We start from the raw sequence: 27,382 nt of genomic DNA, 5'->3' as shown, positions 1-27,382 counted from the left end.
CCATCACGTTAAAGACACGAAACAAAGTACCGTAGATAATCACAAGTACTTTATGGATGTTACGATAAATGGCTACCCAATCAAATCGTATGTTGACCAGGGAAGCAAATGCATGATCATTCGTGAAAGTACGTCACAAGAAATGGATTTCCTTGTTGAAGAGGATAAAGACGGATGCTGTATTGGTGGATATGCCGGAAAAGGAAGTACCAGGCCAATCGGCGTAATCAAACAGGCTAGGATTACTGTAGATCAAGCTACGGCAACGACAGACGTACTAGTAGTCCGAGACGAGGTACAAGAAATCCCATTACTAATTGGACAACCCCTGACGGAACAAACTCACATTACCATCGTGAAAAGAGGGAATACCTTACGCCTATTTGAAGAAACGGAAGAGCCAAATGAAGAAGATAACTGCTTGAAGAGCATAAAAATCCCCTATTAAAATCCCCCTCCACTAAATTTGTGGGCAAGGAACGCAACTGTCATACCAGCAAGTTATGTCGGATTTCTGGACGTTTGGACACAGAAAACGGGTTTAAAACAGGATGTTTACGTTGAAAGTCAAATGAGGTTACGCCCCGAAGAAGAATATTGCATTCCGAGAGGCATCTACCAAATAGATAAAGAAGGCTGCACTAACATCCCAATAATAAACATATCTGGCAATCCTATCGTCATAAAAGGAGACCAAAAGATGGTCAGAGCCGTAACTTGTACACCATCAGACATAGAAGGGAAGGAAACGATTTTACAAATTCAAGAAACAAATCTTCAGCCGCTGAATATAAACGAAATCAACACCGGACAAAACGTAACGCCCGGAATGAAACAGAAATTACACGATTTGCTCAACGAATTTCGAGGCTGTTTTGCCGAAAACGTGAACGAACTGGGAAAAACTGATCAAGCCACGCTAAACATAGAGCTCACGTCGAACGAACCGATAACGTATCGCCCATATCGTCTCTCATATGCAGAAAGAGAAAACGTTCGGAAGAAGATAAAAGACATACTTCATGCCGGTATCATCGAAGAATCGAGTTTGCCTTATTCGAGTCCAATACTTATCGTGAAAAAGAAAACGGGAGACGAGCGCTTATGTATAGACTATCGAGCTTTAAATAGGATAACGAAGAAGGATGCGTTCCCACTACCCTTAATTGACGACCAATTAGAACGTTTACGAGGGAACAAGTACTTCACGAGCCTTGACCTTGCATCTGGTTATTACCAAATACCAGTTGGGAAGGATTCAAGAGAGAAGACAGCGTTTGTAACGCCAGACGAGCATTACCAGTTCCAGAGTATGCCATTTGGATTAGTGAACGGTCCAGCAGTGTTTCAACGCATGATGAATACTGTCTTAGGTCCATTACGTTACGCAATAGCCCTCGCTTATATGGATGATGTGCTACTTCCATCGAAAGACCAAGAAGAAGGCTTAAAACACCTACGGGAAGTACTGATAGTCTTTCAGAAAGCAAACCTAACGTTAAACCTCAAGAAATGCTATTTTCTGCAAAACGATATCGACTATTTGGGTTTCGAAATTAATGAACAAGGAATTAGCCTTGGTCAGAGAAAAATTGACAGCGTAAAGCAATTTCCACGACCCCAAAACGTCCACGATGTAAGGAGATTTCTGGGTTTAGCGACGATTCATCAACAAGTTTGCGACCATCGCTGAACCATTGTCAAAATTACTACGCAACGACACGGAATGGAGTTGGCAAACGGAACAACAACGATCGTTTGAAACGCTTAAAACACACCTCACGGACCGACCAATTCTTAACCTCTATGATCCTCACGCGTACACAGAAGTGCACACTGATGCATGCCAGATCGGCGTAGGTGTGATCCTACTACAGAAAGGCAAAGACGATAAACTTCACCCCATATACTACGCTAGCAAGAAAAACACGCGAGAAGAGTCAAAATATCACTCCACGGAACTCGAAACGTAAGCCGTAGTCTGGAGTTTAGAAAAGTTCAGAGTTTATCTCATTGGCATCAAATTCAGCGTAGTTACTGACTGTAACTCCGTAAGAGGGACGTTAGCGAAAAGGCATCTCGTACCAAGAATCGGTCGATGGTGGTTAATGCTCCAGGAGTATGATTTTGACGTTAGCCACAGAGGGCAATGGGACCCGCGTACGTCACAGCTGTAGCAGTATCGTTTGCCATAGAGGCGCTATCAGACATTATAGCAGACGATGCTTTTGGTGGATTATATCTGGCACTAAAGTAAAGTCTGCTGGGAATTTTTTTTGTAATAACGTACTAACGGTGGCACTGGCTACTGAGGTTCGTCTTACCCGATCGCGACATAAATATACACAATATAATTACTATATTCAAACAGCTGTAATCGTTGGTATTAAGATAAAAGATAAGACTACATTTTGTGACCTTAAAGGTAGGAATTAATTGACTGCTACAAGAGGTTGGAAACGAAATCACTGTCTCTTACTTTTTGGGTTTTAAAAGATCGTGAGTGATTTCTTTTCCCAACCTCTTGTAGCTATCATTTAATTCAAGAAGAAATTTAGAAAAATTTGGCACTGAAACACATTTTAGTTACTCGCTGGGCTTTTCATTATCAATTTAGTCTATAAAAAAGATTAAAAAGCCGTTGAAATCCATTTTTTAACTCTAATACTCGTTAAGCCTAGGCTAATTATAAGCAGACGATACGTATTTTTAAAGAGAGGCTCCAGACACGATTTCCCAGATCTCCTTTCGAGACTTTGCAGCCACGCTATTGGTTGGAAAATAAAGCTCAAATTTCCTACGAGAGGTGGCACTGGCGTAATGATTTTGGTTAATAACCGTGACGTTCGCGGATCCCATTGCCCTCTACATTATGGAAGCTAGCGTCCGAGACTCCTTTGTCATCTGCTCCTGGAAATGCGAAGAAAAAACGGGACTGGGGGTAGAAGTTTCTAAACGGCTTTCCGTCTCCCGACGAATTCCAGCTACCGCGCAAGCGCGAGCTTTTTAGTTTTAGTTTCAGTTTCACAGTAGCGTCGAGTCTTCTTAACCCTCCTTTGTTTGCCAATTTCTATTAAACTTTTTATAGCAAGTTATGTTTAATAAATAAATTACAAGAAAAACATAAAATATGTCCAAGCGATTTCGCCCGAATCAAGAATCAGGCGCTGCTAAACGGAAAAAGAAATCTAAAGAAGAAAAATTTTTGGAATCTCAAAAAGGCGCTTTGTTAGCATTTGTAAAGAAAAGAAAAGCTGCTACGCCATCGGTTACGGACGAATCAAATTTGAGTTCCGAAGAATCAGATTTCGATCCTGTTTCAGTGAAATCAGCGCCTAGTACTAGTTACCAAATTCAGGCAAATGAAATTCGCGATAATCTATCAAGCCATTCACGCGCTATCAATCAGTCACAAGAATCCAAGTCCAATCATAGCAGTGCAGATGATGAAACTATGGTGGCAATTTCACCATTTGAAGGAGCAATTGATGCCAATGAGCCTGGTTTATGGCCTGTGTCAATGAATGAACAGCAGCGTGTATTTATTGTTGAAAAGGGCCCATATCGACCAAGCAGTCAATATAAATATCCTAAAGATAGAAAATCTAATCATGGAAGACACTGCCGTTTTTCCAATGAGTTTTTTGAGAGGAAGCTTAAAAATGACGAAATTGCATCTCGTCAATGGCTAGTTTATTCAGTTAGTAAGAATGCGGCGTTTTGTTTTTCGTGTAAGTTATTTTCTGATTCCAAAATTAAGCTTACAACCGATGGAAATAACGACTGGAAGCATATGTCGAGTATTTTAAGCGAACATGAAAAATCTGCAAAACACGTCGATGGAATGAAAATGTGGTTTGAATTGAAAAAACGCTTGAAGACTACATCAACAATAGACAAAAAACGCATGACATAATGAACAATGAGCGACTGCATTGGAATAATGTGTTACAACGAATAATTTCCGTAGTGGAATTTCTTTCTCAAAGGAATTTAGCATTTCGAGGAAGCTGCGATCGGCTTTACGAACCAAATAATGGAAACTTTTTGGGGTTGATCGAATTACTTGGAAAGTACGACCCAGTGATGCAAGAACATTTACGGCGCATTACATTCAGTAGATTGTGTTAGATGGTAATTCTTGACCTTTAACCTAATCTAGAATCTCACAGACACCTGACTGAACCTCGATAACCTCAAGATTTGGTGTCGAGCTTTTATCGAGCTTTTTTCCGAGCCTCGAAAAGTTACTCGGCTCGAAGCTCGGTCGAGCTTTCGAGTCCTATCGAGTACTCGCACAGGCCTAACAAAATTACTAAATGCATCGTAATTACGAAAAATATTTCCTCATATTCACTTTATATTATGGAACAAGGCGAACTGCTAACGCAGCGCACTCGTGTAACAACGGACGGACACACACAGACAAACACATAGACTGCTTTTTAACTCAAATCGTATTAATTTTGAGTTGAGAAACAAAAATAATAAAATAAATAAAATTAATATAAAATATTTTCTTTGTTAGTTATTCGCCTTATTGAACGTTACATCGTTCTAAAAAAGAACAATTAAACATTCTGGACAGACTTGACTAATATTGGCGTTTGAAATGAAGCATACGCCGGTTGCTTCGCCTTACTCAAATAGGTAGTATCAAAATCGGATTTATGTACTAAGAACGTCGGATCGTAGCTTTAGCCTCTAGTGCCATCCTCGCATACTTTATTGGGAAACTTCGTCTGCTTATATTTTGACTCCACCCACAAATTCTGTATATAGCCGCCCTATTTTCGTGGTTAATTATTTTTTTCCGAAATTGCGCCAGTGGTAAAAAAGCAAAGTGGACAACAATGCGATATAACTGAACTCCCGATTTAGTGGAATTAAGTTTTAAAGTTAAGAATATAAATAATTGATGTTTCTTTTTTTAAGTATCTTGTTTTTCTTCAACATCAATATTCTTAACTTTAAAACTTAATTCCACTAAATCGGGAGTTATATCGCATTGTTGTCCACTTTCCTTTTTTACCACTGGCGCAATTTCGTAAAAAAATATTTAACCACGAAAATAGAGATAAGAATGACATTTTCGATTTCTAGAAGTCGCTATATACAGAATTTGTGGGTGGAGTCAAAATATAAGCAGACGAAGTTTCTCAATAAAGTATGCGAGGATGGGTACTAGAGAAATTGCTACGTTCAACGTTCTTCTTACATAAATCCGTTTTTGGTAGTATATAAAGGTTTCGAATCGCAGCTATAGATAAGAACAGCGCAACTGCGTGAATATTTGGTGGAAGCGCCGCCATTGGGAGGCTAGACGTTTCTCGTAACCCTAGCCGATCGCCGCGTAGGTCCTAACCTTAATAATGATGGAGTAGAAGCCAGTGTGTACAGACTGGTGTCCATGTGGGATGGACAAAGACCAGAAGATGGTGGTGTGTAGAGACCGGTGTCCATGTGGGATGGGCAAGGAGCAGATGATGGTGGTGATTAGAAGCCAGTGTGTATTAGACTGGTGTCCATGTGGGATGGACAAAGACCAGAAGATGGTGGTGTGTGGAAGCCAGTGTGTACAGACTGGTGTCAGAGTGGGATGGACAAAGAGCAGATGATGGTGGACTATATAAGCCAGTAAGTAAAGACTGGTGTCCTTGTGGGAAGGACAAATGACCAAAGGATGGTGGTGTTAGACAGGCAATTTATAATAGCCATTGTAAGTGGAATACAATTTTCCAAATTTCCCGGAACTGTAAATGTGGTCCGGAATTTGGGAAACCTTCGCTCCTATTTGAAAACTGCGAACGCGGTCCCCTGGGGGTAAGTCAATAACAACAGACTGACACACACACAGACATTTAGCTACGTCGAAATTAGAACCTCTCCGTGACATACGTCACTTGGAGAGGTAAAAATTAATTATGCTTTATCTGCATTCTGCCCATAAAGGGAGAATGATAAAAACTCCAAGTTTCGTTACTTTTGATACGAACAAAGATGTATAACAAGAGTCAAAGAATATTATAGTTATTAATTGAGAAATGGACTTAATTTATAACATAATTGTTCAATTGGCGATTGAATGAGAAGAACCCAGAAAAATTGAAACAAAGCTTAAAATTTCAGACCATATAGATTTTTGGGCGCTCTTTAACGTGGTTTGGTCTCACACACTATCCCATTGGTGGAATTTCCGCCATATTGGAAAATCGTGTAAAATGGCAGACAAAATCGAGAAAACGTTTAATTACTCTGGTTCTACTCAACCGATTAACACGTAACTGGGCTTCAATTGTAGATTACCTTGAAACATATATTACATCACTAATGATATTTTGCCCTACAACTAACCAGAAGTTCACAATCTGACCTCATATAAAAAATGGGAATTTAAAGCATTTTATGGGTTATGACAAATAAATAATTCTGCCAAGAGTATATTTGCTGAAGTATTTTATTTTGGGAAGAACCGATATATCTAAAATGGTTGATAAGTAGAACAAATTGTACATTTGACTCAAATGGGTTTGTCATCCAAGTCTTTTCCATATTCATCATTCAAATGTTCAGAATTTGGGTAACTGTCACAATAAGTCGAAGCCTTCAGTTGCGTTTAAAGTGCCAAGTTTATAAGGTTTTTTTTTTTGGTAAAGGTTTTATCCATTAGTTGTCCTCCTCGGACTCGGACTTGCAACTAGTTGCCCGTGTTACAACCTGTTTTAATAGAAATTTGCAGGTTCTCGGAAGTCCTGCGCAAGGCTAGTGACACTACTAGACGAGTCCATTTTTCCCCTATGCGAGTCTTCCTTTTTTTTCTCTCTCTATAGTCGCGACTCGCGTTTACACGAGACATTTTGAAACCGTTTTGGAAAGCACAAAAGGAATATTACGCTGTTAAAAGCAGAGATCTTTCACGTCAAAATGCAAATATTACTTTTCAAAAAAAGTTAGGCCTTTCCAAAACGGTTCCAAAGTTTCTCGTGTAAACGCTGCTTATCTTTGTTGGGCAAGTGTATTTCTTATTCGCGAGGGGTCAAGTAAATAAGTGACTTTTTTTAATTTAGTCTCATTTTGAACTCGCATTGGACTCGATTAACAATTTTTGAGTTTTTGGAGGACTCGCTAGAACTGGAAAATTGGACTCGAGAACTCGCGAGTACTGGAAAATTGGAGTCGAGGACTCGCGAGTACTGGAAAATTGGACTCGAGAACTAGCGAGTACTGGAAAATTGGACTCGAGAACTAGCGAGTACTGGAAAATTGGACTCGAGAACTCGCGAGAACTGGAAAATTGGACTGGAGAACTAGCGAGTACTGGAAAATTGGACTCGAGAACTAGCGAGTACTGGAAAATTGGACTCGAGAACTAGCGAGTACTGGAAAATTGGACTCGAGGACTCGCGAGTACTGGAAAATTGGACTCGAGGACTCGCGAGTACTGGAAAATTGGACTCGAGAACTCGCGAGTACTGGAAAATTGGACTGGAGAACTCGGGAGTACTGGAAAATTGGACTCGAGGACTCGCGAGTACTGGAAAATTGGACTCTAGTCCTAACATATTTAAATGCAAACGTTGACAACAAAATCTTTCAGCAGCTTGTTCTCTCTCGTTACATTTGGTTTTGTCGCCGACGTTTTCGACTTAAGTTGTCATGCAGCTGTTCCATATTAAAATAACTAGGGTCACTGCGCCGTTTCTCCCTACGTATTCTTCGAGTCATGTTGTCACGCAGCTTTTCCATTTCACGATAATTAGGGTTATTACGCCGTCTTTCTCTTCGACGTTCAGCGTCACGCTGTCCCTTTGACTTACGAGCGTGTATCTGATTAGCATCTTGACCTTGCGAATTAACGTCAGGCAAACTATTTGACGTGTCACTTCTCAAAGTGTAATTGCTTTCATTAGTCTCTCTATCTTGTAAGGTAACATTCGGCAATTGACTCGAAGTATCACTTCTCCAAGTGAAATTTGATTGAGTTGTATCTTGGTTTTCTAATTTAAGGTCAGGCAAACTAAATGAGGCTGACGTGTCACTTCTCCAAGTGCAATTCGACTGACTACCATCTCGATGTTCTATTTTAACCTCAGGCAAACTGTTCGACGTGTCATTGGCATTTTTCGAAGTGCAAATTTGCTGGTTCGTCGTATTCATTGCTACAAACTTCATCAAAGCCTTTTTCTTAGCGGCGTATAGTAACCGACTTCGTTCATTCTCTTTCTTTCGAAATTCTGGATTCATTCTCAGCCGCCTCATTCTATGGGTTGAGGAATCTTTTTCAACTGACATTTTAGTTAGACTTCAGTTATTTTTCTCGGTTGACACATTTGATTGGCATTCACTAAATTACCGCCAATATAGAATCTGCCGGAAATTTTCCACTATGCGTCGTCTGCTAGAAAACACCCTTTGGCTAGATCACGGCCAACTTAGCCGTGGCTAGATTGACTTGGCTTTCGACTTAGGCGGTAAAATAGAGTATTAATTCGGCAAATCAAAAGACTAGGTGGTAAAATCCAAAAAGCCATGATAGCTAAATAACGACTTCATTTGAATATAATATACAATGTACTCCATCTTCGTCTAACGCAACAATTTTCGGCAGATTCCAAGTTGACGGTAATTTAGTGAATGCCCTGAAGGGCAATTGTTGTCGCTTTCTTATTTAAGTTTAATAAGTCCCCTTTCAGGGAGTGACTATTGCCACACACAGCCTCTGCACTTAGCTTTTTTTTTTGCTCCCTTTATTGTCCAGCTAGGGCTGGGGCCAGCCATACAGCTCCAAAAGGGAAGGTAAAGAAATGGTGGTAGAATAACAATATACAATAATAATAATTTTTAAGGTACAGAAATATTGGTGGAATAACAAATATACAATAATAGTTAATTAATTTTTTTTAACGATAGGAACTTTAGTACTAGGATTAAAAATTTCATGAGAGATATCACAGGGTTACATGCATAACATATTTTAGCAGAATCATAACGTTTTACCAGAATCATAACATTTTAGCAGAATCATAAGGATTTAAATTAAATGTTAAGATAGGCTTGAAGTTTCAACTTAAAATGATTTAGCGAGCGAGTTGACACCAAGTCCTCAGGAAGGGCATTCCAAAGCGGAACCGTACGACGGAAGAAGGAGTCATGCAAGAGATTTATGCGCGAATCGTTAATAAATAACCTGCGACTATGTCCCCGGGTACCCATAGTGTTTGCATGGACGGTAAAAATGTCTGGGAAGGTTGACTGAGAACCTTGAAAGGCTAATAAGGTCAAGGTATTTGCGGCGAGTTGCAAGGGGTTTCAACCCAAGGGCTAAACGGATTGGACGAGGTTTATCTCGCAGGGAGAGCGGAATACGGCTAGCCCGTCCAAGCACGTCCTCAAGTAATTGAATGTCCCGATTAGAGCTAGTGTTCCAGACCTGATTTCCGAACTCAAGAATTGGGCGTACGTAACATTGAAACAACCGCGGGTTTAGAGAGGCTCAGAGATTTTAGGGAAGTTAGCTTTGATTACTGACAATAGCCCATTGGCTCTTCCACAGGAACTCAAAATGTGATTGTGGAACGATAGGTTGTGATTAACTGTCAGGCCCAAGTCGCGACATTCGTTAACCCGCTTTATATTATTGCCATTGAGGTAATAGGGGGAGGGGGCACTAAGATCAGCAGGACGACGCTGCAAGGTGAGGACCAGAGACTTATCACAATTGTAGGCTAAGCCATTTGAACGAGACCAGGACTCAAGACTCTTGAGATCACCCTGCAACATAGAAACATCCTCGTAGGAGTTGATAACTCTCCAGATTTCAAGGTCATCAGCATATAATACAAGGGGGAGGATAGCGAATTCGGCAAGTCATTAATGTAGAGAACAACTAACACGGGGCCAAATACACTCCCCTGCGAGACACCACTCGTAACCGGAAGGAAATTACTCAAGGAGCTACCCACCCGCACCGCCTGAGAGCGACCTGTCAAATAACTAGCCAACCAGCCCAGTAAGTTAGGGGAGAGGCCATAGGCTGTAAGTTTAGATAGTAAACGGGCATGAGGAACCGAATCGAAAGCTTTGGCAATATTGTGAATATGGCTTTGAACATAGAGGGTATACAGTTGAGGAGTAGAAAATTGGGCCTTTACAAACACGTAAAGGTAATATCCCTCCAAAGTTTTATCTCTGCATTTCCCGTTTTTCCCCATCGGATGATTTTAATGTGTACAAGTATATCCTTATTGGATGTAAAATGACGTCTGATTTATAGTTTATTCGCTATGCTTTGTATACTGCTTTAATATTTCATAAATTTTAACTTCAGTATTTGTTCATAAAAAAAAGAAACATTTCCATATCTGGGTAAATATGTTTTAAGTAGTCCTCTTGACTCGGAGAGGTAATATTTTGGTTTTCCCAACTTGTTTAGATGCTGAAGCTGAGTTTATCGGTCTAACTAATTAGGCCAAAAAACAGTGACAGGTCACGTGTCAGTGGAAGCGTAAGATGAAAGGTTTTTTATAAGAGCCTAAATGACTTTAGAATGTGAATTTTTTTGCGTCTTTTACATGATAACGGGGATATTCAGGAAAAAAAAATAATCAAGGCGAAGTTTCCTGCAGAGTAAAATTGAAATTTTGAATTCTTTTAAATCTTTTTCACTTATAAAATTACAACCCCAAATTTTCGTTGGAGCCACTTTTGCCACGTTGCAGTTGCAGGATTTCAAAACCGAGACGGGTAAGTTGTTTAGGCGCCATAATTTAGTTATTTCAACAATCGTTCTAATGAGGTCCCATAAAGACCAGTACAAAAAGGTCACTTACGGTTTAGGAAAGGCCACAATGCCAGTAATTGCGCGTTTACATAGTGCTGTGTTTTGTAGACCAAATTGTGTTTATTGACAGTAGGCCAAATCATATTTACTATATTTTATTATCGTGTAGGCCTTTTGATCTATCCATATATAAAGACGGGAGATATTAATGTACGCGCAGTATGTAACGGACGATGCTACTAGCTATAACATACCAATAAAACTGGTAGCTGCTAACCCTGTGCCATCCGCAACATCATCGTCGACAAATAAAGCACCAGCACCCTCTAATGTTGCGACGAAAAAACTTCGACCAACCCTACTAAAGAGTGATTTAAAACAAGCGCAACCAACGACATCAATCTCTAAAGTTCCACTGAGAATAGACCCTTCGGTGAATATAACCCCGAGACACTAACCCTGATAAATATCTGACGGTGGTTCTTAAATGGAATGTGAAATGGTTGGAAGAGCGCAAATGTGGCGCTGAACCACGACTCCTGATTAAGGATGACGGACTGTTTCGTAACGTCGAAACGCATTACAAAACCATTGACGACCATTTCCGTACGTATTATCCGCTCCTAATAATCGAGACCTGGCATTTAATATACCGCGATTGGAGTGAAAACAATAATAAACCCAAAAAATTCGAACCATTGTTAGTCCCAACGAGCTACTACGACGGAAATTGTTCTGGAGTCCGTCATTGAAGATGAAGACTTGGAACATTTTTCGCACTACAAGGAATGAATGCTGATAATATTTGAGATCAGATTCCATTTTTGGTTATATTAAAGAACTGAAACGTGTTGTATATGTTAGGTCTAAAGTCGGCTTGTTAAGATAAAAAAAAGTTGTTGGATATGTTAGGTCTAAAGTCGGCTTAAAAAACAGTTTAGATGAGAAAATAGACATCCCGTTGATAACATGATACGGGCTGACTTTAGACCTGGCAAACAAGATAGAAATCAGAATGCTCTTTGATCGCGGCATGAAAAGATTAGAATAAAGCTTGAGTTAAAATCTATATCAGAATGCTCTTTGATCGCGGCATGAAAAGATTAGAATAAAGCTTGAGTTAAAATCTATATCAGAATGCTCTTTGATCGCGGCATGAAAAGATTAGAATAAAGCTTGAGTTAAAATCTATATCGGAGTTTTCAATTTTAATCCAACAACTACAACAAAACGTTCAATGTGGAATCCCCTATCAAATCAAAATGCCCAACTGTCCTGTATGCTGAGTTCCAAAAGACCAAACGCGCAACATAGTCCTCTCACGTACGAGACAACATCCCCGGACTATTTCCCTCCGAATGGAGGTCGAGGACAAATTCCCACAGTCCCAGGACAAATTCCCCCAGTCCCAGGACAAATTCCGAGGGGGTAGACGCTCTGGATCTCTTTGTACACCTGAGTTCAAAAGAGTTCAGCTTTGACAGTGCATTGAGTTCAAAGCCTTCGGAACTCTGAGTTCAGCTTTGACAGTACATTGAGTTCAAGACATATTGTACACCTGAGTTCTCAAGTGTCTACCCCCTCGACAAATTCCCCCAAACTGATTGATAGGGAGGGGATTGCCCATTTTATTAAGTATTTAAAACTAAAGAACAATATTATGCAAAAAAGGAGTAATGTTTCTTCGGAAGTAAATATAAACAGTAATTTTTTGGAAAAGGCATATTATTTGGGAAGTCAATGAAAATAAACAACCATATTTTGGAAAAGGCGTAACATTGTTAAATTATTTATAAAATATTACTGACCTAACCCAACCTAAACTAGCCTAACCGAACCCAACATAATCTAATAAAACCCAACCCAACCTAACCCAACCTGACCTAATCAAACCCAACCCAACCTAACCTAACCCAACCCAACCCGAATAAAATTAAAATATTGTCAGACTAAATGTAAATATTGAATGTCAGTGACACCAACAATTAACAATTAGCCTTATTCCTGATCGGCGCCACCCACCCATAGCGGCGAGTTTGAGAACTACTGTAATCGGCGAGCCAACCAAATGTCGCTAAAAGTCTGGTGACGTCACTCAGTCATTGACGGGCGCTCTCGGGAATCTGACCAAAAATTAGCCCGGTTTGAAGCTCGTTGAAGTTAATTTCAGCATTATTATTAGAATTAAATAATAAAATTGGACTGGCCTTAATAAACTGGTTTTGGACCAGTGGACGTGTGCTATTTCTAAGTCTGGTTCGCAAGAGAACAAAGAAAAGGATGTTCAAAGCAGTGATGCCAGGTGGGAAAAATTAAATTTCCCTTTCTAACCCTTAAAATTTCCCTTTTTGGACCAAAATGTCCCTAGTTCAGGGCTGCCAGATTCCGCGCCTAGAACGAAAAGTTTCACTGGTGCCACCGTGCGGAGAAAACGCGAAGCTTGATCTAGGGGAATTTCCCCTGGGGAAACAAAAATGGCAGGCCTGAGACCTGTAGCATCAGCATCAGCATCATCGGCAGTGTATTTGACGTTTAAACTTCTAATTCAGTGCCAAATGAAAATTAGTACTCGAAATTTCTTGCAATGAATGAACCACAATTTTCAGAAGAGAATATTTTCAAAAATGGTAAGTGTTGAAAACCTAATCACCCTAATATTAAAGGACTCCTTCGGACCCTTAGACACATGGCCCCGCGGATTTCCGAACCCCCCTACCTAGCCAGAGAGAGGGAGAGTACTGAGGAAGATCGTCTATGAAGAGGGGATGGAAATCCGCGGGGCCATGTGTCTATGGGTCCGAAGGAGCCCTTTAACAAGATTAGTTATGTAAACTCTTAAGCCTTGGTCATAACATGAGTATAAAAATTGGTAATACTGTTTTCGTTTTGTTTAGTACCTGTTGCTCTCTCTCTTGTCAAAATTGCTACGAGTATTACACATATTTTCCAAAAGATCCTGCTGAAAAAATTCGAAAAGCTCTTCAGTCAAACTTTAAGGGCAATGAATTCACACAGTATGGAATTATAAACGAAATAAACACTTGTTGCTTTAAAAAAAGTCTAATTTAAAAGTACCGAAGATTGGTTTTGAAGTCAACCCTTCTTATCCATTCTTGGGGACGATAATTTGGTCAAAATGAAGTGTCCAGTCATTGGTGAAAAAGGAAACTTGGAAACAGTCCTCAAGAAAACTCCTTACGTAATCAAGAAGGATGGAACATTTTCTTTGAAACCCTATCAAATGTATTATGGGCAAGTGCAACTTAGTTTGACCCTTTTAGGACTTCAAAGTTGTCATTTTGTAATTTATTCTAAACTGGAAGATGATTGTTTTGTTATTGATGTGCCTAAAGACCAAAAATTTATTTACAATCTTTTACTAAGATTACAAATTACTTTTTTTTAATTACTACATTCCAAATTATTTGAAATGGAATAAAAAGGACGGAATGTAATGGCGCAAATAAGGCTGAAGTGATATTTTTAAGTTCCTTAAAATGTGATAGAATCTTACAAATTTATTAAATAAAATTGTTTTACAAAATATCAGGAGTCTTGGGTGTATTATTTATTTGCATTTATTTCACGGGTTTTAACAAGCTAGGGACAAATTTTTGAGAAACATTTAAAATTTATCGTTAGCCAAAATTGGTGTTGATAAATTAATAACAGCAGATACCACGGTGATCACTGAACTAGCATAGGGCAATAAATCAAAAGGCAATTTTTCATTTAAACAATTAAAAGCTCTCATTCGACCTATCGTTCTCTCAACATGCACTCTCGCAGCAGCTATTTTGGAATTTCGCGAAACTTCTTCCCTTGTAAATTGCTTTTTCTTCTTTAGAAAGGGTGGTCTTATTAGTTCTAAACCACGCTCGTTGCAAAGATCTTCTATGGCAAACCCCTCGTTAACCATAATCCCATCTATGAAACCTTCACACATGTCCAATATTTTACTTTCAGACGTTACTTGTTGGTCGGAACATCTTCCACAAAAAGCTTTGCTGACAAATGTTATAACACCGGAAGGTGCGATAGCGACCAACCACTTAATCGTGTTCCTTCCTTTGTAGTGAGAGTACGTTTTTATTCTGCATTGAAGACACGCGGGTCTCTCTATTTCGACTTCAGTACAGTCTAGTATTACCCTTGTATTAGGAAACTCAGCAAAACATCTGGGCATACATTTCATAATTTCATTCTTATCTAGCCATTTTATCGCGCATTCGAGAACCGAAACCAACTGCGTAAGAGTTAATTTAAAATTATTTAAGGTCTGAACTTTACTTATTCCAAACAAAGCTGACAGAGCGGTAAATGAAATGCCAAGTTTTAGTTTCATGAGTGTCAAAAATACCCTATCTCGAACATTCATTGAGATGCGGCTAGGAAACTCACTGTTAATATTTTTAACGATCGCATCAAATAGACCAGTACTTTGTAATCCTGTTAATGAAATTATAGAGGTGGCATTCAATATTCCATTAGAAGCATTAACATAACATGTATGATTTTCCAAGGTGTTGACCATAATGCATTTATCATTGGGGTTTGGAGTGGTGCATTTGTCAATCGTAGTTTCCTCGGTAGTTTGTTGAACAGCATCAATCCCCAATCTTTCAGCTAGAATTTCTGCGTCTGCTGGTCCATTTATTTCAGCTGCTTCACTTGCATGCAAAGTTGGAGATTGTGAGAGCTGATTCCTTTTTTCCAGTCTTTCCAATCTCCCATTAGCCTTGAACTTTTGTTGATCATGTTTCCTTAACGGGAGTTTTTTGGAAGGAACAGCCAAGGGTCTAAGTCTGGGAGGGTAACTTAACTTATCTACAATAATAACTCTAATTATAATTGGTTTTAAATTAATATTATACGCTTAAAACATACCTGAATGTTCATATTTCGGTTGAGGGCGGTAATCCTCTTCCTTAAAATGATGGGAGCAGACAACCATGGACTTGGTGTGTGGTTTACCCATTTTTAAAGCTATATCCCATTGTTTCGACAATTTAACGTCGCGTGGAAATTGGTGAAAGCGGACACCACTCATTGTGGCATTATTTTTACACCCATGCACGCTGCAGTATTTAACCATTGTTTAATTACGTTTTAATAAACAGCAAAACTGACAAAAACTAGCCTAATTATCGTTGAGCAGATAGTTGAGTTGTTGATTTAATTTTATAATTATCTTTGAGCAATTCAATTAAATTAACTTTAATTAAACCATGAGTATGTTGATTGCGTTTGTCATTAATGGTATCGGCGGAATTAAGTTACATTTAAACACCTCATTAAAGTAGGGGAACACTATTTTACTTTTTACCCCGAAATCTCCCATGCTTCGTCTGCTAAAACATCCTAAATGACTCCTGGCTTCGCCTTCGGCTTTTCGGGGTAAATTAGTGACCGTTTCGGGAATCGGCACTTTTCGGCACAAAATCGGTGGGGTAAAATATAAAAATACGGCCGGCCCCCACACTAAAAGACGCAATTAAATCAAGCAAAAATTCAAATCCATTTCAGAAACTAAATAAGCCTAACTAAACTACCCTCTCTCGCCCCAACGACTATTAAAATAATAAATTTTTCGGCAAAGATCAAAAACTCAACTAAACATGGACATTAATGTGAACTGTTTATTGGATCTCAATTTATAAGCTAAATCGACTCTACCGAACCACAGTCCAACGTTAATTTTAACTTAATTAAGTTTAATTAACGTAAAATTCGACCAAAAACGTGCATTTTTGGGACAAAAATGAAAATAACTTTTAATTAAACTACATAATTAAGATTAAAACTAAGCTATAAGCTGGTAAATCCCCTTTTTTCCCATTTAGCACTGAAATTCAATTATATTATCTCTATAATACATTAATATTCAGGAAATTCCAAAGTTTGGGGTAAAATAGGGCTTTTTCGGCAAGGATTGAATTTTCAATTAAACATTGATATTAATGTGAATTATTTATTCAATCTCAATTAATAAGCTAAAACTACTCTGCCGAACCACAATCCAACGTTAATTTCAACTTAATTAAGTATAATTAACGTAAAATTCGAACAAAAACGTTAATTTTTGGGACAAAAATTAAAATAACCTTTAATTAAACTGCATAATTAAGATTAAAACTATGGTATAAGCTGGTAAATCCCCTTTTTTCCTATCGCGAACTTGCACTTACGCTTGCTGTTTGCCTCTAGCCTCCGCTTGATCTTGAACTGAGCGCGGTGGAGAGCGTTGCGAGCTCTTTGAAAGGCCACGTAGGCCTGGTTCAGGAGGGCCGGGCTGGTTGGCGGCGTCGATCAAAGCGATGGTACGAGACTCGTTTACTCACAAAAGATTGGTGCAAGCGTGCTACGGCGGGAGGTGTGTACCGTCGATCCGAACGAAACGGCACAAAGAGAGAGACACCGCGGTCGAGAGGCGACACGAAGTTGGTCCAGCACTCGTCCACCGATTGTGGTCCAGTCATTAAAAGCAACGTAGTCGCCTTTAAAGTAATCGCGAAGGAGGCGGGACCTCGTGGGTTGCGGAGAGGAAGAAAAGGACACCTTGAGTAAGAGCACATCGTGATCACTCTATCCCACGCCCAGGAGGTTCTGAATGTCAAACACCAGGTCCCGGGTCCGTGGTTAGGGCCAGGTCAAGGGTTCCCGAAGTACTGTAGGGGCCACCCTGGCGGGATGGGTTTTTTATTGGCTGGCAGAGCCGCAGAAGTGGTGATCCATGGCGGCTTCCAAAAAGGCCCCTGCTAGAGGGCATGCGCAAACATCATGGGGCTAGTAGTGGTTGTGTCTCGCAACGATGGCGAGGGTGGAACGGTAACGACAAAGTTATTGCGGATAGCAAGGTGAGTTTCCCCAGCTTGTTCGTTAAGTTCATCCCGGGCGCGGCGATAACCCTCCAGTTGTTGAGGAGTTTGGTCAAATCTGGTCGCCAGACTATAGGAGGGATCCGAAGCACGATGTTGCTTGATAAGATTCCAGAAAGCCCATTTGGCCATAGTATGGGTAAAATGACTAGAATGAGTCGCGGGCGAGCACCGCCGGATCGCAGAAGCGACCCTAGGTGGTGGAAAGGGGTATCACTGTCAGTGCGAACACCTTCGACGCAAAATGAACGTGGGTTTATCGCACAACTAGATGCGCCGCTAGCTGTCGGTTTAGCACTTGATGTTCACAAAAACACACGTTCGAAAATACCTGTTAACAAACTCCATGATTTAAGATAATCAATTAGCTACAATAAATTGAATACGTTGGAAAAAGAAATGGACTCTACTATGTGGCGAGAAATGGCAATACATGGTGGAGTATGCCTATACAAACGTGAATAGTGAAGGATAAATTCACTTGGTTTGCCATGGACAATATAGATTTTCTTATTTCCTCAGTGTCCGGCCAAGATTCGCAGTCTGGGAAATAAGGATATTTTTTTAAACTAGTCCTTAGGACCAATGACCCCCTAGTGTCCGAAATAATAAAGTGGTCTCCGCAGTGGTCCCATGCTTTGTTTTCCTATAGATTTGCAATTAGTAACCCCCACGTCTTGAATTAAAAAACTAGTCCAGGCAATTAATAAACTGGTTTTGGACCAGAGGAAGTGTGATATTTCCCAGACTGTTCTAGAGTATGTTCAATAGTTAATAGACTACAAAATTTTGTAGGGAAGTTTTAGCCAAAGAGTTCTAACTACATAGGAGTAGAATTGGTAGAAAATGTGTTGAGCTAGTAAAATTCTAAGAAGGAACCCCGAATTAATAACCTGGTCCCACCGTCTAATTTTTCCAAAATCGATAATTAATAAAGTGGTCCCTGGGACCACTGACCCCAGGTTTAGGTATAAATAAACTGGTCCGACCAATTAATAAACTGGTTTTAGACTTGTAAACCTATCTTATTTCCAAACCTGTGACGTAGACGAATATCACAGGCTAATAGAGAGCTTTCAGATGAGATAGTAGTACGTCACATCAAGTCTTACCGCTGTTCTAGTAGCCATATTGGGTGGTCTTAGCTTCATACATGCTTTACACCCACCAATATGGTAGCGTAAATTATGTCAAGAGACTCAACTCCTCCTCCAACTGAAAGCTCTCTATTGACAGCCAGGCTGAGAAATAAGGCGGTGACCTGGACAATTTGCAAATGGCAATATAAATGATTAGAAAAAAAAACAGGATATAAAATAAAATGTACCGACAACTTAGAGGGACCTTCCGATGATTACAGTCGGCTCTAATCTTTTATAAAAATGATGCTATTGCTGTCTCAAATAAAACTCACGGACCAAATTAGTAGGTGAGTCTTCAAGAGGCCGTAGCAATTTATGACGGCACTGCTTCTGCGAACAATTTCAACTATAGAGACTGTGAATGTGATGTCGTGTCGTCTGCTGAAGATTGCCGAGTCGAATGGTCATGCAGTTCCCTCTTTTTTACGGTGACGGTTCCTTCTTACTGTAAAATTGAAACGTTCATATTATCCCTGACTGGTAAGAATTTTTATAAAACTGATTGGAAACGCTAAATCTTTGTTTATGGCTATAATTTTATTATTATCAAAATGTTAAGTATATTATGTACTTTTGTAAAATAGTGGTGCTCATTCCTTTTTTAAAGCCGTTTTCCATAGTGGGAAATTGGTTAGTAGGATAGTAGTATTCCCCCTACGGGAAAAGCAAAACCTATAATGGAGAAAATAGTATGGAACGCTACATCGTGCCAACTAATCGTAGGTAAATATGTCCCTGTTTTTGTTCAGATCAGCATCATAAATTGCCGCCTTTTCCAAAATATTGCAATTTTACTGCATTTCTGCCGGGAAAAGAGGCGCATACTTAGCCCTTCGTGAATAAACATGCAAAATGAAATGGGGAAGCAATATATTGGCCTTTTAATTAGGGGTCCTTAGTGTCGTACTTGAGAGGCCAGTACAGAATGAACATGCAAAATGACACCAGGGATAATTACATGGGTCTCTTATCTAGGAGTTTGCAGTCGACTACTTGAGAGGCCAGTACACAATTAAGTGAAAACAAAAAGTGGAGGGGTGTAAAAAAATTAAAGCAATGTATAAAAGTAGAATTAATAAAATGTATTTACAAATAGAGATTTATTATAATATTTACAAATAGAGATTAAATATAATATCTACAAATAGAGATTAAATATAATATTTACAAATAGAGATTAAATATAATATTTACAAATAGAGATTAAGTACAATATTTACAAATAGATATTAAATATAATATTTACAAATAGAGATTAAGTACAATATTTACAAATAGAGATTAAATATAATATTTACAAATAGAGATTAAATATAATATTTACAAATAGAGATTAAATATAATATTCACAAATAGAGATACAGTTGAAATGGTTACGAAAAGAGAAGGAAATATTAAAAAAGAGTTAATAAAACTATGTGCAAAAATGGAAAGTATCAAAGGCTAGAATCAAATTATAGTTGTCTTCAAGGAGAGGTATATGGTTCCCGTCTGAAAAACGAGACAAAGTTAACCACTGGACTGGACTCACAGTAGGGCGACTTGCTTGAGAAGCCAAGATGTGGGGAAGTTGCTTTTTTGACATAATTTAGCTTTATTATGAGCGCATTTAAAATCCGAAATGAATTTCTTTGGAAAAACGCTGTTCTAGTTCTCCACAACCTCTTATGTTGTTTTCCATTGGCAATTTTTTATGGAGTAATCTTCTTGGAGTGAGAATTAGAGTTCCTTTAAAATTCCAATAAATGCATCTATGTCTAGATTAATTTTGCTCCATGGTGGCAGATTTTTAGCAGCCAATGGAAAACATCATTAATGGAAAGAAATGATTAAATTTAACAACAACCTCTGTATCTACTGCTTGAATTGGGGCCACTAAAACCAATTTAATATCCCATGCGTTTGTACAAATTGAAAATTTCTGACTTTTCCGGAAGTTTTTAAGTCGATCAAATGGCCGAGTTTACGTGCAGTTTCACTCTACATTTTTAAATCTATCAAATGGCTGACTTTATGTGCAGTTTCACACTGCATGCGTGAACTACCCTCGCTTAAAGGGGTATAGTTCTGCATGTAAACACTGTCCTCGCTTTAGGGGATTTAGTTCTCTCAAGGCGGAACCTTGCTATGAATATAGCACTATTCGCTAACAATACTGCGGAATGGTGAATAATCAAAAATTATGAAACTATCACCGATATTGAATTATGCCTCTTGAGTAGTCAAAATGTAGCTATCCATAGTATTTTCTCCGTCATCGGATTAGATTTTCAGTCTAGGTAAAATACTACTATTTTTACCTCTCCGAGTGACGATGACGTCACGGAGAGGTTGTGTGCGTCTGTCTGTCACCGCGTTCGCAGTCGGCAAATTTGAGCGAACGTGTTCGTAGTTGGCAAATCTTAGCAAACGTGTTCGTAGTTGGCAAATCTTAGCAAACGTGTTCGCAGAAGGCATTTATGGCTTCTACTCCCATCGTTAGGATTAAGAAGTACGCGGCGATCAGCTAGGGTTACTAAAAACGTCTAGCCTCCCAATGGCAGGGCTACCACCTAAGGTTCACAAAACTGCAGGTTTTCTTAACATTATTGTGAATCAATCGCCTTATTTACCCTATTTTTTTAAAAAGTTGTTAGATAGGCAATGGCATACACTTGAATTGAAACGTCAACAATAGCTATATTTAAAATCATTTTAGTAATAAAGTTTCTTAAAACGATTTAACTAGAATTTAGTTCAAATAATGACGATTAAAATAATTAATATCAATTATATTTAATTATGTAAAGAAAAACCTATTCATTGCGTCTCGACTCGGAAAGGTTTATTTTGTTTTCCCAACTTCTTACTACTATCCGACTAAAAGCATCTTCTCACTATCGATGGCGGCATCGTCGTATAAATATTCACAGCGAGCTCACCTCGGCTCGGGCTCAAAATTGAAGCAATTTTTCCTAAGAGCACAAAGTGAGCTCAAGCTTAGTTAATTTTTATAAATGAGCTCGGCTCGGGTTCATTCACGTAAATTTGACGGGTTCTGCTCGAAGCCTTGAGCTCAACCTCGCTCTAATATCTTTCGCGGGCTCTCCTGGAGCTCTAGCTAAGTCAATTTAGCAAGCTCAAGCTTGAGCTAGGTCTTAAAAAATTTAGCTATTTCAAGTGAACTTGCTTTCATAATGATCGGGCTCGTAGTTTTGAATTCACCTCGCTGGAGCTCAAGAAAGGCATAAAATTTGTAACAGCGCTCAGAGCAAGCTCTCGTTAATTTTACCGTTGAACCTTCAGGCTCACTTTGTGACGTATCGTGAGCCCGGGCTCAACCTCAGAAATGTTTTTCATAAAATTTCAGGCTCGGCTCGGGCTCTGAACATATTTGTTATTTTGAATAGCCTCGCTCAATCTGCGCTCGGGCTCACTGAAATGAAGTGAGCGCGGACAGCATGATTGTGGTCAATAGGGCATAGGGTCTTTCAGACCTGTACTGTACCAAGTAATAATAAATAAATGAAGGTTATCTTAACAGGGAAGCTTTACCAAGTATGATGGATTTTGTGAAAGACTGTCGCGTTATGGTCGAACGTTTAAGCTGGTAAGTGATGAATATAATGCAACTTAAATGTAAATAAGGCGTGTAACGGATGCAAACCTATCGAAACTACTATGCCTTGAAAAGGAGTGGATCATTTTTGCTATTTCAAAAACTAAAAGTGCTACTAGAATAAATAATTCATAAGTGCTAGTTGTAGTTATATTCATAAAATGCGCTTGAGGAATTCAATAGTCTTGAACAAAATTACACTATTAGTTGTGATGGTTGTGACAACCTATTTGCACTAGTTAAGCTTTGCCATATTTCTTTAAGCTTTGATAGCGAAAGCTACAATGTGTTGGGAGCCCTTTTTTGTTATTCTTTCGTTTTTGATACACCTCGAGTTTGAATAAATATTTTACTTTAGGAAAGATTTACAACTTCACAAACTCCCTTTACTAAGTTCCGAAATGAGTTTAGTAAATCTTCAAAGGGTGGCGATTAAAGAGGTATTTCCGAAATTATTGAAATATTCCCTGTTTGAGGCAAATAGAAAATTACGGAAACTTTGTTTTTAGGAAATGAAAGATGAGGAAAATCGTAACTACGATCACTTAAGCAGAGACGATCTGATCAATGAACTAAAAGCCAAGGATGATCGAATCAGCAAACTGGAAGCCGAGGTATTTTTCAAAGCATAGGGGGAACCGTTTTTAGAATTGTGAAATTAAGCTCAAAACAAGAGACCCTTTTAGGATCAAACCCAATTTTATTGTGTCCCTTAAAGTAGAACCAACCTCTATGGGTTAAGATTATTGGTGACAATACCTATCAGGATTGTCTCTCAACTCAGGGTATATTGGTAACATGTCCCTCTTCATTAACAAAGAAACCCAACGAGGACCTTTGTTGCTGATCCCCCTTCTTCCCTTTAAAATACGTTCGGCCAAAGAAAGTCCCGAGAATATTAACTTGAGGGTTGTAATGGAATCTTTTTTTTTGTTTAGTGTAATGTTTCAATTTCAAACATGGAAAAGGAGAGAGAGAAAACAACATTAATGATAAATAAGCAATTACACGAAATTGAAAGACTTAATTGGGTCATTAAAGAGCTGGAAAGGAGAATCAAAGGTCTAATGGTATGGAATACATTCTTCATTTTCATAGTCTTTAGAAAAGAGAATCAGGTTAAGAGAGCGATTTAACTATTGTTAATTAATTGAAAAATAGGAGAAAAGTGGAATACATCAATTAGCTAATGTGAAAACTGAACCCATGGAAAATGATTCTGGAATTAATGGCCAGGAATTAACCCTTTCAATTGTGATGCAGCAACAACCAAAAGAGGAAATTACCCTGAAAAAGGCTGAAAAAATGGGGCTAATAAGTCGAATAACGAATGAAAGTGTCGCTAAATTGAAATACAGTGACAGTTTGCCTCTTTGCGCGCCTTCACCTGACCTCGAGGTCAAAAACGAAGTCGAAATGTCTCCTCGCTCAACGACGGAAAGGGATTCGCCACGGGAACCTCTCGAGAACAATATTAACGTTAACGATTCTTATCCTAAATCGCAAAGTGTCTCAACAAAGCATATTCCAACTCGGTCACTGAAATGTCGTGTTCCGGAGTTGAATGTTGAAGTCGAAAAACATTTGGATCTTTCTCTTGAGGCAGATGTCGAAAGCGATTCCCTAGAAAACGATCTTGATGATAACCAATCCGGAATCAGTTTGACAGAAGCAAAGAAAACTGAAAATAGACGAAATCAAACTGAGAAACTGTCCTTGCCAAAACGTGAGTTTGCTGATTCGGTGTCATTGTGTGTGCCTAAATTAGAATGTAACCCAAATGAACTATCAGAATTGACCTCCGTTTTGATGGAAATCGATGTACACGAAGTTCCGATCGAAGCTGGAAAGAACAGTTCGTTGTCCGACTCGGAGACATTTGAAAATGTCGCTCCAAAGAATTCCGAAGGTAATACCGCGTCGTCCTGTTCGGAAATTACAAGTAATTTTGTCCCGCTTAGTGTATTTCAATTAACTGCTCTGAGATCGCTCTGGATTTGCTCTAGGCGACTTAAAACCCGATTCATTTCCGGAGCTGCGTTAACGATGGTCTTTCCCCCTCCTAATCGTCAATGCAAATTTAGCGAGGCAACTCTTTTGTACCGATGGGATCATGGGTTCATTTCTCATTAATTGTAAATTAGGGAAAATCTTGGGCATTTGAAGTGTGTCGTCAAAAGTTGCGATCAAACCACGCGATGACCACAGGACGGGATTAGGGGGGGGGGGCACTGCTCCCCGGGCGCAAGGCTTGTTGGGGGCGCATTGAGTTAAACTATTCACCCTCACCCTCACCTCATTTGATGTTCCATTTTCCCGGCTTAAGGGGGCGCGTATTATCTCGGCCCCCGGTTGCACAATTGCTTAATCCGGCCCTCAGAATAGTCAGGATAGCCTCTAAAGGTGTCTGCGATTTTTATCCGAAAATATCGTTCGACGAGCTCGGTTTCCATCTTTCCTAATCTTTCATTCAGGACATTGTTATTAAAGTCCTTTTACTATGAAATGCGCTTGAATGTTATTGTATTTTTGATAAAAAAATTGGAAAGGATATATGGCGTTTTTATGTTACTTTTAAAAATTTTTGTAGGAAAGTTCAAGAAGAAACGTTCCACTCCGTTCAAATATTCTACTGAATTTAAAAGAGATCTACAACGTCACATTATAAAGGGTAACAAAGGAAAACGCTTCAAATGTGGTCAGTGTGACTTTGCCACCACTAACAAGAGTCATTTAATCGCGCATAAACGCATTCACAGTGATGAAAAACCCTTCAAATGTGATCAGTGTAACTATGCGTGTGCGCGTAAGAAGCATTTGATCGCGCATCAACGCATTCACAGTGGTGAAAAACCTTTTAAATGTGATCAGTGTGAATATGCCTGCAGGCAGAAGGCTCATTTAATCGTGCATAAACGCATTCACAGTGGCGAACAACCCTTCAAATGTGATCGGTGTGAATATGCAAGTGTGCGGAAGAAAGATTTGATCGCGCATCAACGCATTCACAGTGGTGAAAAACCTTTCAAATGTGATCAGTGTGAATACGCAAGTACGCGTAAGAGTCATTTGATCGCGCATCAACGCATTCACAGTGGCGAAAAACCCTTCAAATGTGATCGGTGTGAATATGCAAGTGTGCGGAAGAAAGATTTGATCGCGCATCAACGCATTCACAGTGGTGAAAAACCTTTTAAATGTGATCAGTGTGAATATGCTTGCAGGCAGAAGGCTCATTTAATCGTGCATAAACGCATTCACAGTGGCGAACAACCCTTCAAATGTGATCGGTGTGAATATGCAAGTGTGCGGAAGAAAGATTTGATCGCGCATCAACGCATTCACAGTGGTGAAAAACCTTTCAAATGTGATCAGTGTGAATATGCTTGCAGGCAGAAGGTTCATTTAATAGCGCATCAACGCATTCACAGTACTGAAAAACCCTTCAAATGTGATCAGTGTGAATATGCAAGTGCGTGGAAAAGTAATTTGAATTCACATCAACGCATTCACAATGGTTAAAAACCCTTCAAATGTCATCAGTGTGGCTGTGGATGCCGGCAGAAGTGTCATTTCATATTACATAACCGTACAAGTCATACGAATGAATAGATGGATTTGAAGACTGCTCTGCAATGCAAAATTTCAAACCGTGAACAAGGTTTTGGACAAAAACCATCGGTTATCCTCTTCTGTAATGAATGGGCCTAACTCTTTATGTAACAATCCAATAAATTTCTCCATTCTGAATTGTATTAACGAAAGCGTTGCGCATTTTCTGAGACAAGACTCTTAGGGCATTATATCCTATTGTTATACCACCGTTTTCAGAATTAATTGTATTTTAAATGTGGTAAAATTCCCAGAGGATGCTAAAATAAAAAAGTTGATAAACCAAAATAAACCTCTTGAGTCCAGACGCAATTACGAGGTTTTTCTTAATTAATTGAATAAATATCACTGATAATATTTTATTCGTCACTAATTTACCTTATTTCTAGTTTAGTCGTTTTCAGAAACGAAAATTCCGAAAATCATTTTAAATATAGTTATTGTTGACGTTTGAATTCAAGCGTATGCCTCTCTAGCATATTTATTTAGACTATACAGGGTGATTCAGAGATGTATGCGTTCCTTGTAATAGTAGATTCCTTGCAAAATTTGGAGTCGAAATTTCCTGAGCGGTTTTGGTCAGCACCGAACCGTTAAAAAGTTACAAGTTCTTAAACTCCGGGGCCATTTGGGCCCTAATACCACCTTCAGACGGTGCGTAAAATCTTGGTCTAATAAGACATAGCTTGTTTAATACTCTTGTTACTTTTGAAATAAAGAAAACAAAAACAAACAGATCGTAAAGCGATTTTGGTTAACCAAATTCAGGTTTTCAGAAGAAACTCGCGATATCAAACAATGCCTCTCACTATCTTTCTCAAGCAAGCATTGGTTTTAACGCGTCGTCTGAAGAGGGTATTAAACAAAAGGTAAATGAGCTATCATCGGTCATTTCCAAATTAAGAAGTTCTTACAAATTCACATTTTTGCCTCCAAGCTTCCGCTGATAGACAGCTAGAGCTTTTCACAGTCTTCGGACGAAGCATAAAAAAGTAGTTCATTACGTCAGAGTTTAAGTCGAGATGCTATTTTTGAGGATGAAATTCAGAGGTCAAACGTGCAAGCTTTACTTTCAATAAAAAACGATAATTTTTGGAAGTTTCTTTATTTCGGCCTGACAAAAGAATTAAATTGAAAAAAAAAAGGTCTTCAACGTCATATTAAAGTAGTTGCTAAAAATGAGCACTATTGGCGTTGATGCATGCCTCACCCTTGCACACTGTTTAGCATTTCCAGATTTGCTCGAATGTTCGCCGCAGCATGTTGAATGCGCTCCCAGAGAACGTCTACTTGTTGGAACGGGTGAAAAGTAAACCACGGCTTTCATGGTTCCCCACAAGAAAAAATCCAGTGGATTTAAATCTGGAGAACG

General features: G+C 39.0%; 2 protein-coding genes and 1 long non-coding RNA gene across 5 annotated transcripts; 1 reads left to right on the top strand and 2 right to left on the bottom strand.

Annotated features, from left to right (window-relative positions):
* Positions 1-10,576: 10,576 nt before the first annotated feature.
* LOC149588848 (uncharacterized) lies at positions 10,577-13,427 on the bottom strand. 2 transcript variants are annotated; one of them, XR_016379843.1, is made up of 4 exons: positions 11,477-13,427; positions 11,239-11,403; positions 11,035-11,141; positions 10,577-10,959 (listed from the first exon to the last, which is right to left on the bottom strand). It is a non-coding gene; the product is annotated as an uncharacterized LOC149588848 (long non-coding RNA). The 2 variants fall into 2 exon arrangements; XR_016379842.1 differs by having other exon boundaries at positions 10,577-11,141.
* Positions 13,428-14,326: 899 nt separating this feature from the next.
* LOC149588847 (uncharacterized) lies at positions 14,327-17,355 on the bottom strand. Its single transcript, XM_089862121.1, has 4 exons — positions 17,175-17,355; positions 16,969-17,116; positions 15,668-15,858; positions 14,327-15,607 (listed from the first exon to the last, which is right to left on the bottom strand). The coding sequence occupies exons 1-4, from the start codon at positions 17,353-17,355 to the stop codon at positions 14,406-14,408; spliced, it is 1,722 nt and encodes a 573-aa protein (XP_089718247.1). The 3' UTR covers positions 14,327-14,405.
* Positions 17,106-26,376, top strand: LOC149588846 (uncharacterized). 2 transcript variants are annotated; one of them, XM_089862238.1, is made up of 9 exons: positions 17,106-17,343; positions 17,405-17,637; positions 22,324-22,389; positions 22,757-22,838; positions 22,908-23,012; positions 23,337-23,468; positions 23,560-24,124; positions 24,191-24,340; positions 24,989-26,376. In XM_089862238.1, the coding sequence occupies exons 2-9, from the start codon at positions 17,561-17,563 to the stop codon at positions 25,918-25,920; spliced, it is 2,109 nt and encodes a 702-aa protein (XP_089718364.1). In that variant the 5' UTR covers positions 17,106-17,343; positions 17,405-17,560; the 3' UTR covers positions 25,921-26,376. The 2 variants fall into 2 exon arrangements, with proteins under 2 accessions (XP_089718364.1, XP_089718365.1); XM_089862239.1 differs by lacking the exon at positions 17,106-17,343 and having other exon boundaries at positions 24,191-24,307.
* Positions 26,377-27,382: the final 1,006 nt, after the last annotated feature.

Source organism: Phalangium opilio, unplaced genomic scaffold, assembly GCF_054372755.1.
Source record: "Phalangium opilio isolate 3A_F unplaced genomic scaffold, DU_Popi_V2 ptg000537l_1, whole genome shotgun sequence".
Lineage (NCBI taxonomy): Eukaryota > Metazoa > Arthropoda > Arachnida > Opiliones > Phalangiidae > Phalangium > Phalangium opilio.
This window is presented reverse-complemented; position numbering and strand designations above follow the sequence as displayed.

Coding starts and splice junctions, on each gene's coding strand:
- LOC149588847 (XM_089862121.1), bottom strand. CDS start 17,355: ATGTGCTCTTACTCAAGGTGTCCTTTTCTTCCTCTCCGCAACCCACGA. Junction 17,117..17,174: donor CTCTCTCTTTGTGCCGTTTC/GTTCGGATCGAC, acceptor ATCTTTTGTGAG/TAAACGAGTCTCGTACCATC. Junction 15,608..15,667: donor ACCGAAATATGAACATTCAG/GTATGTTTTAAG, acceptor TTATTATTGTAG/ATAAGTTAAGTTACCCTCCC.
- LOC149588846 (XM_089862238.1), top strand. CDS start 17,561: ATGGGGCTAGTAGTGGTTGTGTCTCGCAACGATGGCGAGGGTGGAACG. Junction 22,390..22,756: donor ATGGTCGAACGTTTAAGCTG/GTAAGTGATGAA, acceptor ATTTTACTTTAG/GAAAGATTTACAACTTCACA. Junction 23,469..23,559: donor GGAGAATCAAAGGTCTAATG/GTATGGAATACA, acceptor ATTGAAAAATAG/GAGAAAAGTGGAATACATCA.